Consider the following 11,561-nt stretch of genomic DNA (forward strand, 5'->3'; position numbering starts at 1 on the left):
GTTCTGACAGCCAAAGCGGGTAACTCGATATTCAAAAACAACACGTCACCCCACGACGCACTGCGCATGCTCTAACTTCACGGGCATTACCGCATCCCACAATCCCCCGCGAGACTTTAGAATCTTCTGGGCGGCGGTGTGGTCGTCACGGCAACGCCGCTAATCGGAGGCGCGGCCTAACCGCGGGGATACGCCCCCTAGCCAATGGGAGAGCCCTGACGTGACATCATGGCTATTTTCGGAGAGGCAGCGGCAGCAGATAAGGTTAGCCTCCACGCTGTTACAAACTCAGAGTGTATACATGTCCACGCAGAGGGAACCTCCACAAGACAGTTTGAAGAGGGTTTAGAAAAGACACGGAGGACGCTCTTTTTATTTTTTAACAAAAAAAAAAAAAAAAAGTGTGGATATTTTTGCGTGTCGAAAGTGCGGTTTTGAATAAAGTTCAGTGGGACAACTAAGAAGAAGTGAAAAGGGACTTGTTTTTTTTTTTTCGGTTTCACTTCTATGTATACCAAAATGGAAACTACTTTCTATGATGACTCGCTCAACGCGTTCTCCCAGCACGGAAGCGTCGGCTTCGGATACAGCGGCTCCAAGGCGCTCAAACGCAACATGACCCTCAACCTGGCCGACCCTAGCGGCACCCTCAAGCCTCATCTCCGGGCTAAGGCCGGCGAGCTGCTCACCTCGCCGGACGTGGGCTTGCTGAAGCTGGCCTCCCCGGAGCTGGAGCGGCTCATCATCCAGTCCAGCAACGGCCTCATCACCACCACGCCGACGCCGACGCAGTTCCTTTGCCCGAAGAACGTCACCGACGAGCAGGAGGGCTTCGCCGAGGGCTTCGTGCGCGCCCTGGCGGAGCTCCACCACCAGCACATGCCGGGGGTGAGCGTCACGTCGGCGCCGCCGCCGCCGAGCGTCAACACCGGGGCGGCCGTTTACAACCGCTCGGACTCGCCCGTCTACGAGGACCTGAACACGTTCACCCCGGCCATCAGCACCGTGTCGGCGCCCGGCTACACCACCACCGCGTCCTTCCCCATTTACGCGCAGCCCTCCGCCTCTTCCTCCGCCCATCTCCCGCGGCTCGCCGCGCTCAAGGAGGAGCCGCAGACGGTGCCCGAGATGCCGGGCGAGACGCCGCCTCTCTCCCCCATCGACATGGAGAACCAGGAGCGCATCAAGGCGGAGCGCAAGCGCATGAGGAACCGCATCGCCGCCTCCAAGTGCCGCAAGAGGAAGCTGGAGCGCATCTCCCGGCTGGAGGACAAAGTCAAGAACCTCAAGTCCCAGAACTCTGAGCTGGCGTCCACCGCCAACATGCTGCGGGAGCAGGTGGCGCAGCTCAAGCAGAAGGTGATGAACCACGTCAACAGCGGCTGTCAGCTCATGTTGACGCAGCAGCTCCAGACCTTCTGAGTCGTTCAAACAAAACAAAACAAGTTGAACCAAAACGGACGCTTCCTGCCTCCTGGATCCGGGGTTGAAGCGGCAGGAAGACCAAGGGGGCTGTGCAGGAAAAAAAGGACCCTAGTGTCATGCACTTGTCCCCGCAGGGGGGGCTGCTCCGGGCCGGGACAGTGACTATGAACCGGAGCATGAACTTCCTTCACAACCGGGACTAGACTGACTTTTTCTTGATTTCACCTCCCAGCTCTGCATGGACTTGGTCTCGAGTCAAGTCAGCGCCAGTGGAGAAAGACGTCCAGTATTACAGGTGACCTTTGAACCTGGCAAATTTCTCGCTGCCGCCATATTGGCCCTCACCAACAGAGCTGGGCCAGCTCTGAGCGTATGAAAACTTGAGTTCCAGTATGCGACTTTTTTTCTTTATTGTAAAGAAGTTTTTTGAAAATTTCGAGATTTTGTCATTTTTGATGGGGTTTCACTCATTTATGTATATAAGATCAACTCAGAGTACTTATGTTTACCATCTGTACATTCTTTCTTTTTTTATGTCTCAACTCTAGCAAGTCGTCAATATTTAAGGAAATAAACTTGTGTAAAAAGAAGCAACAGTGTGTGTTCTTGACATGTGTGTGTGTGTTTGTGAGGAAAAAGTGGGTGTGCCATGTAAGCAAACAATACAACATGTTGCAACATGTTGCAAGAGCTGAGAGCTCTCACTATTTACCCGCCGGTTAAATTCCATCACTGCTCGTATCGATCCACAACAACTCGTGGAGGACGACTGTAGGAGTTGTAGTCGTGTTGCAAAAACATCGGGTTCGGATGTATTTGGTCAAAGGAAAGCAACTGTCAGTTTAGTGTGTCAACATTGCTTCATTTGACACACTTTGAAATAAGGAAAACAATAAAGTAGTTAAACGGTTTTGAACCTTTTTAGGTGACATTTCTTGTCTATAAAGTTACAAAACAGGGAAAATAGAGAAAATAAATAAATGTGGAACTGCATTATTGACAGGCTAAAAGTTAAATAAACCACTTTTAGGTGCAAATATGTGACAATTAGTTTGTCAATAAAGTTGTAGAATGTTTTAAAACGTATAATAAACATTAGACGTTGAATAAACCACTTTAAGGTTCAATAGGAGCAAATGTATTGTTATTAATTTGTCAATAAAGTTGTAGCACACTGAGTGTAAAAAATATTAAGTGAGACTGTATTATAAACACATTATACGTTGAATAAAAACAATTTTAGGTAAATTGGGTGCAAATATGTGACAATTAGTTTGTCAATAAAGTTGTAGAATGTTTTAAAAAGTATAATAAACATTAGACGTTGAATAAACCACTTTAAGGTTCATTAGGAGCAAATGTATTGTTATTAATTTGTCAATAAAGTTGTAGCACACTGAGTGTAAAAAATATTAAGTGAGACTGTATTATAAACACATTATACGTTGAATATAAACAATTTTAGGTAAATTGGGTGGAAATATGTGACTATTAGTTTGTCAATAAAGTAAAAGAACATTTGAATAAGTATCATAAACACACTCGACGTTGAATAAACCACTTTAAGGTTCATTAGGAGCAAATGTATTGCAATAATTTGTCAATAAAGTTGTAGCACACTGAGTGTAGAAAATAAGTGCCACTGTATTAACACACTATACATTGAATAAAAACAGTTTAAGGTAAATTGGGTGGAAATATGTGAGTATTAGTTTGTCAATAAAGTTAAAGAAAAAAAAGTCGTTCAACGGTAGAGATTGAACCTTTTTAGGTGACATTTGTTGTCGATAAAGTTATAAAACAGGGAAAATAGAGAAAAAAGAAATGTGGAACTGCATTATTGACAGGCGACAAGTTAAATAAACCACTTTTAGGTGCAAATATGTGACAATTAGTTTGTCAATAAAGTTGTAGAATGTTTTAAAACGTATAATAAACATTAGATGTTGAATAAACCACTTTAAGGTTCATTAGGAGCAAATGTATTATTAATTTGTCAATAAAGTTGTAGCACACTGAGTGTAAAAAATAATAAGCGAGACTGTATTATAAACACATTATACGTTGAATAAAAACAATTTTAGGTAAATTGGGTGGAAATATGTGACTATTAGTTTGTCAATAAAGTAAAAGAACATTTGAAAAAGTATCATAAACACACTCGACGTTGAATAAACCACTTTAAGGTTCATTAGGAGCAAATGTATTGCAATAATTTGTCAATAAAGTTGTAGCACACTGAGTGTAGAAAATAAGTGCCACTGTATTAACACACTATACATTGAATAAAAACACTGAAAGGTAAATTGGGTGGAAATATGTGACTATTAGTTTGTCAATAAAGTTAAAGGAAAATAGTTGTTCAACGGTAGAGATTGAACCTTTTTAGGTGACATTTGTTGTCGATAAAGTTATAAAACAGGGAAAATAGAGAAAAAAGAAATGTGGAACTGCATTATTGACAGGCGACAAGTTAAATAAACCACTTTTAGGTGCAAATATGTGACAATTAGTTTGTCAATAAAGTTGTAGAATGTTTTAAAACGTATAATAAACATTAGACGTTGAATAAACCACTTTAAGGTTCATTAGGAGCAAATGTATTGTTATTAATTTGTCAATAAAGTTGTAGCACACTGAGTGTAGAAATTAATAAGTGAGTCTGTATTATTAACACATTATGTGTTGAATAAAAACAATTTTAGGTAAATTGGGTGGAAATATGTGACTATTAGTTTGTCAATAAAGTAAAAGAACATTTGAATAAGTATCATAAACACACTCGACGTTGAATAAACCAATTTAAGGTTCATTAGGAGCGAATGTATTGCAATAATTTGTCAATAAAGTTGTAGAACACTGAGTGTAGAAAATATTAAGTGAGACTGTATCATTAACACACTATACGTTGAATAAAAACAGTTTTCGGTAAATTGGGTGGAAATATGTGACTATTAGTTTGTCAATAAAGTTAAAGAAAAAAAAGTCGTTCAACGGTAGAGATTGAACCTTTTTGGTGACATTTGTTGTCGATAAAGTTATAAAACAGGGAAAATAGAGAAAAAAGAAATGTGGAACTGCATTATTGACAGGCGACGAGTTAAATAAACCACCTTTAGGTGCAAATATGTGACAATTAGTTTGTCAATAAAGTTGTAGAATGTTTTAAAAAGTATAATAAACACTAGACGTTGAATGAACCACTTTAATGTTAACTAGGAGCAAATGTATTATTAATTTGTCAATAAAGTTGTAGCACACTGAATGTAGAAAATAATAAGTGAGACTGTATTATTAACACAATAAAGTGTCAATAAAGTTAAAAGAACATTTTAATGACTATCATAAACACACTATATGTTGAATAAACCACTTTAAGGTTCATTAGGAGCGAGTGTATTGCAACAATTTGTCAATAAAGTTGTAACACACTGCCAATATGGAAAAAAAAGAAGTGACAATTATTAACATGCTAGAAGTAGATTAAACCTCGTTTAGGGGACTTCAGGGTTAAATATGTGGCAATTAGTTTATCACGAAAGTTATAGAACATTTTAAAATATATCATAAACACACTAGATGTTGAATAAACCACTTTAAGTTTCATTAGGAGAGAATGTATTGCAATAATTTGTCAATAAAGTTGTAGCACAATGCCAATATAGAAAAAAGTGACACTTTTATTAACACACTATGTTGATAAAACACTTTAGAGGAGAATTGGGTGCAAATAGGTGGCAATTAGTTTGTCAATAAAGTTATAGAACATTTTAATAAGTATTATAAACACACTAAACATTGAATACACCACTTTAAGGTTCATTAGGAGCGAATGTATTGCAACAATTTGTCAATAAAGTTGTAGCACACTGCCAATACAGAAAAAAGTGAGATTTTTATTGACACACTATGTTGAAAAAACACTTTTGAGGAGAATTGGGTGCAAATAGGTGGTAATTAATTTGTCAATAAAGTTATAGAACATTTTAATAAGTATTATAAACACACTAAACGTTGAATAAACCACTTTAAGGTTCATTAGGAGCGAATGTATTGCAACAATTTGTCAATAAAGTTGTAGCACACTGCCAATATGGAAAACAAGACGCGTGACTATATTATTAACAAGCTAGAAGTTAATTAAACCCCTTTTAGGTGAATTCAAATGCAAATATGTGTCAATTAGTTTGTCAATAATGTTATCGAACATTTTATAAAAGTATATGCGACACTGTATCGCAAATATACTCAACGTTGAATAAGCCACTTTAGGGTGTGTAACACCGCATTATGTAATAATCCTGCATTAAGTAAAACATTATGTAACAGCAACACATTTTGTAATAAAGTTGGCCGCATTCTGTAATAACTTGTTACATATTGCAAAAGTTATTGCAAAATGCGGATGCTGCATTTAAAAAATGTAACAATTTGGTGCATTATGTAATAAACCACCAGGATCAAAGCCTTGTTTTGGAAAAACCATCAGGACAACATGAAACATTTCACCCTAATTTTGAACTTTTTGAAATGTATTATTGGTGAAAATCAACTGTAATAATGAAGAATGTGTTTTTGCAAGCTAAGCACAAAGAATACATACTGTACAGCCATGCAATATGGATGATGTTGTGCAAATACTACACATGATGCAATACATAGACCGAAAATGTAATTTTATTCCATCAATGCAAACATTTGCTGGTTGTTTATTGAAAATGATGCATTATGTAATCAACCCATTTCACCCTTTATTTGTAAAAATAATTATACGTTTCTTGGTTCAGAGTTATACTATTTTGGACATTGAATGGTTGTTCTGCAAAGTTTCAATAACTGTCGTTTGCTTTTTTGGAGCGATATGATCTCCAAATTAACCCTGATTGAAACACAATCAAATTGTGTGGTTGATGAGCCTTTTGTGTGCTTGTGGGTTGCTGTATCTCTCCCAAGGCCATTCAGGAACGCAGCTGTCTATGGCTTTATGTTGACATCTGTCAACGGTATATTTATCATTATTATTGTTATTTATTATTTCTTTTTTATTTTACTTGTTGGAAAAAAACTGCATTTGATGCATGTTTAACAGCTTATTGCATGTGTCTAAAAATCAATAAACAAATGTTTTTTTCTTCAAAAAAAAATGACATACTATTTTTATAAAATTAAAGAGTACCCAATAAATGTTTGAAAAAAAAGTATTATTCATTACTATAAATGTAATTTTATTATTTATTTGTTTGAAAAGTATACATTAAATTATAATTATATTATATAATTTATATAATTATAAAAATATATTATTTATATAATTATAAAAATATATTATTTATATAATATATTATATAATTTAATTACATTATTAAAAAATATATATTTATTAAAATTATTATATATTTTTATTTTTATATAATGATATATTTATATTTTTTTAAATTAAAAAAATGGATATGTTAAAAAAAAGAAGTGCTAAGAAAGACGTCTTAAAATTCTAAAACATGCAATATTTGAAAACATGCATGTAAAATAGAGGCAGTCATAGACAGTCTTTAGCAGCATTGATACACAGCATTGCACACAATACAATGTATATATACAGTGTACAGTATATGTACTGTACATATCCACATATGGTTGTCAACAATCAGTCTTTATCATGTGTCAGTCTGTGTGCCATCATTTTTCCTCATTCATTTTTATTTTATTTTTCTCATTAAAGGTATGTATTTTAGATGGTTTATTACATAAAACACCAAACTGTTACATTTCCTTCGTTCTTCTTTTTTTTCTGCATTTTGTAATACCTTCTGCAATATGCAACAAGTTATTACAAAAGTTTATTACAAAATGCATTCGGGAATTTTATTACAAAATGCGGCAGATTGTTAAAAAAAAATGCGTATTATCGCACAAGGATGTGAAAATGTGTGACATTGTTACTCAATGCCATGTTGAAAAGGTGAATCAAATTCAAATATATTACACTTAATTTGGCATTAAAGGTATAAGAACTTCCAATATAGACACAAAAACCATTTGAGACTGTATTAATAACACAATAAGTTGAATAAATCATATTTAGGTGAATTATATACAGACATATAAGCCTTAGTTTCAGAATAAAGACAAAAAACATGTCTTATAGATTAATTAAATATACATAGTATAAAACACTGCCAACATAGAACAGAGTGCGTGCTGGACAATGAGCTAACATCTCGGGTCTTTAGCTCGTTGACTAGCGCTGGCACCAGGGGATAGGACGCAGGTGCTGGACCAGGACTTTTTAGAACAAGTACAGACTGATGTGAAAAATAAACACTACAGTGAGGCTGCAGTACTTCAAAATAAAAGGCAGGGGGCGACAGACATCACCTCTGAAGGAACGGAGGACAGCACCAGGTGTTTCATTTTGTTGTGTCCCCCTTTCCTGTCTCATGTCATATGTCTTCTGACGACTACAAGTCACGTGGCTTCAAACTAAGCCTGCAAAGACATTTGAGAGGAATATTTGGCGTTAGGACGGGTTTTATTCATCTAAATTGTGTGCAAGGACAGAAACATCAAAGAACACAAAGGACATTAATAAAGAGCATAGAGCTGATGCAACCAACAGTGGCGCTATTTCTACATGCAGCTACAAAGTAAAACAACGAAAAAAAACTAAAATTGAACAATAAATAATACATGTTGTGCACATGCATAGACGAACAATATAATTGGTCAGAGCTTGTTGTAGCCTATTATTTATTTATTACTCACTTTTACTTTTTCATTACATGTTACTTTGCTACTCAAACTTTTTTCACCAAGTGTGAATCAATCAATCAATGTTTATTTATATAGCCCTCAATCACGAGTGTCTCAAAGGGCTGCACAAGCCACAACGACATCCTCGGTTCAGATCCCACATAAGGTCAAGGAAAAACTCAACCCAGTGGGATGTCAATGAGAATGACAATGAGAAACCTTGGAGAGGACCGCAGATGTGGGTGACAACCCCCCCCCCCCCCCCCCCCCCCATATGCAATGGACGTTGAGTGGGTCTAGCATAATATTGTGAAAGTCCAGTCCATAGTGGATCTAACATAATAGAGAGAGTCCAGTCCATAGTGGATCTAACATAATAGTGAGAGTCCAGTCCATAGTGGATCTAACATAATAGTGAGAGTCCAGTCCATAGTGGATCAAACATAATAGTGAGAGTCCAGTCCATAGTGGATCTAACATAACAGTGAGAGTCCAGTCCATAGTGGATCCAACATAATAGTGAAAGTCCAGTCCATAGTGGATCTAACATAATAGTGAGAGTCCAGTCCATAGTGGATCTAACATAATAGTGAGAGTCCAGTCCATAGTGGATCTAACATAATAGTAAGAGTCCAGTCCATAGTGGCTCTAACATAATAGTGAGAGTCCAGCCCATAGTGGATCTAACATAATAGTAAGAGTCCAGTCCATAGTGGATCTAACATAATAGTGTGAGAGTCCAGTCCATAGTGGATCTAACATAATAGTGAAAGTCCAGTCCATAGTGGATCTAACATAATAGTGAGAGTCCAGTCCATAGTGGATCTAGCATAACAGTGAGAGCCCAGTCCATAGTGGATTTAACATAATAGTGAAAGTCCAGTCCATAGTGGATCGAACATAATAGTGAGAGTCCAGTCCATAGTGGATCTAACATAATAGTGAGAGTCCAGTCCATAGTGGATCTAGCATAACAGTGAGAGCCCAGTCCATAGTGGATTTAACATAATAGTGAAAGTCCAGTCCATAGTGGATCGAACATAATAGTGAGAGTCCAGTCCATAGTGGATCTAACATAATAGTGAAAGTCCAGTCCATAGTGGATCGAACATAATAGTGTGAGAGTCCAGTCCATAGTGGATCTAACATAATAGTGAGAGTCCAGTCCATAGTGGATCTAACATAATAGTGAAAGTCCAGTCCATAGTGGATCGAACATAATAGTGTGAGAGTCCAGTCCATAGTGGATCTAACATAATAGTGAGAGTCCAGTCCATAGTGGATCTAACATAATAGTGTGAGAGTCCAGTCCATAGTGGATTTAACATAATAGTGTGAGAGTCCAGTCCATAGTGGATCTAACATAATAGTGAAAGTCCAGTCCATAGTGGATCTAACATAATAGAGAGAGTCCAGTCCATAGTGGATCTAACATAATAGTGAGAGTCCAGTCCATAGTGGATCTAACATAATAGTGAGAGTCCAGTCCATAGTGGATCAAACATAATAGTGAGAGTCCAGTCCATAGTGGATCTAACATAACAGTGAGAGTCCAGTCCATAGTGGATCCAACATAATAGTGAAAGTCCAGTCCATAGTGGATCTAACATAATAGTGAGAGTCCAGTCCATAGTGGATCTAACATAATAGTGAGAGTCCAGTCCATAGTGGATCTAACATAATAGTAAGAGTCCAGTCCATAGTTGCTCTAACATAATAGTGAGAGTCCAGCCCATAGTGGATCTAACATAATAGTAAGAGTCCAGTCCATAGTGGATCTAACATAATAGTGTGAGAGTCCAGTCCATAGTGGATCTAACATAATAGTGAAAGTCCAGTCCATAGTGGATCTAACATAATAGTGAGAGTCCAGTCCATAGTGGATCTAGCATAACAGTGAGAGCCCAGTCCATAGTGGATTTAACATAATAGTGAAAGTCCAGTCCATAGTGGATCGAACATAATAGTGAGAGTCCAGTCCATAGTGGATATAACATAATAGTGAAAGTCCAGTCCATAGTGGATCGAACATAATAGTGTGAGAGTCCAGTCCATAGTGGATCTAACATAATAGTGAGAGTCCAGTCCATAGTGGATCTAACATAATAGTGAGAGTCCAGTCCATAGTGGATCTAACATAATAGTGAAAGTCCAGTCCATAGTGGATCGAACATAATAGTGTGAGAGTCCAGTCCATAGTGGATCTAACATAATAGTGAGAGTCCAGTCCATAGTGGATCTAACATAATAGTGAAAGTCCAGTCCATAGTGGATCGAACATAATAGTGAGAGTCCAGTCCATAGTGGATCTAACATAATAGTGAAAGTCCAGTTCATAGTGGATCGAACATAATAGTGTGAGAGTCCAGTCCATAGTGTATCTAACATAATAGTGAGAGTCCAGTCCATAGTGGATCTAACATAATAGTGAAAGTCCAGTCCATAGTGGATCTAACATAATAGTGAGAGTCCAGTCCATAGTGGATCTAGCATAACAGTGAGAGCCCAGTCCATAGTGGATTTAACATAATAGTGAAAGTCCAGTCCATAGTGGATCGAACATAATAGTGAGAGTCCAGTCCATAGTGGATCTAACATAATAGTGAAAGTCCAGTCCATAGTGGATCGAACATAATAGTGTGAGAGTCCAGTCCATAGTGGATCTAACATAATAGTGAGAGTCCAGTCCATAGTGGATCTAACATAATAGTGAAAGTCCAGTCCATAGTGGATCGAACATAATAGTGAGAGTCCAGTCCATAGTGGATCTAACATAATAGTGAAAGTCCAGTCCATAGTGGATCGAACATAATAGTGTGAGAGTCCAGTCCATAGTGTATCTAACATAATAGTGAGAGTCCAGTCCATAGTGGATCTAACATAATAGTGTGAGAGTCCAGTCCATAGTGGATCTAACATAATAGTGAAAGTCCAGTCCATAGTGGATCGAACATAATAGTGTGAGAGTCCAGTCCATAGTGGATCTAACATAATAGTGAGAGTCCAGTCCATAGTGGATCTAACATAATAGTGTGAGAGTCCAGTCCATAGTGGATTTAACATAATAGTGTGAGAGTCCAGTCCATAGTGGATCTAACATAATAGTGAAAGTCCAGTCCATAGTGGATCTAACATAATAGAGAGAGTCCAGTCCATAGTGGATCTAACATAATAGTGAGAGTCCAGTCCATAGTGGATCTAACATAATAGTGAGAGTCCAGTCCATAGTGGATCAAACATAATAGTGAGAGTCCAGTCCATAGTGGATCTAACATAACAGTGAGAGTCCAGTCCATAGTGGATCCAACATAATAGTGAAAGTCCAGTCCATAGTGGATCTAACATAATAGTGAGAGTCCAGTCCATAGTGGATCTAACATAATAGT

At 37.5% G+C, this 11,561-nt stretch overlaps 1 protein-coding gene across 1 annotated transcript; it reads left to right on the top strand.

The window, feature by feature from the left end:
- The first annotated feature begins 263 nt into the window (after positions 1 to 263).
- jun (Jun proto-oncogene, AP-1 transcription factor subunit) lies at positions 264 to 2,015 on the top strand. Its single transcript, XM_061978259.2, has one exon. The coding sequence runs from the start codon at positions 508 to 510 to the stop codon at positions 1,420 to 1,422; it is 915 nt and encodes a 304-aa protein (XP_061834243.2). The 5' UTR covers positions 264 to 507; the 3' UTR covers positions 1,423 to 2,015.
- Positions 2,016 to 11,561: the final 9,546 nt, after the last annotated feature.

Source organism: Nerophis lumbriciformis, linkage group LG18 (assembly GCF_033978685.3).
Source record: "Nerophis lumbriciformis linkage group LG18, RoL_Nlum_v2.1, whole genome shotgun sequence".
In the NCBI taxonomy this organism is placed as follows: Eukaryota; Metazoa; Chordata; class Actinopteri; order Syngnathiformes; family Syngnathidae; genus Nerophis; species Nerophis lumbriciformis.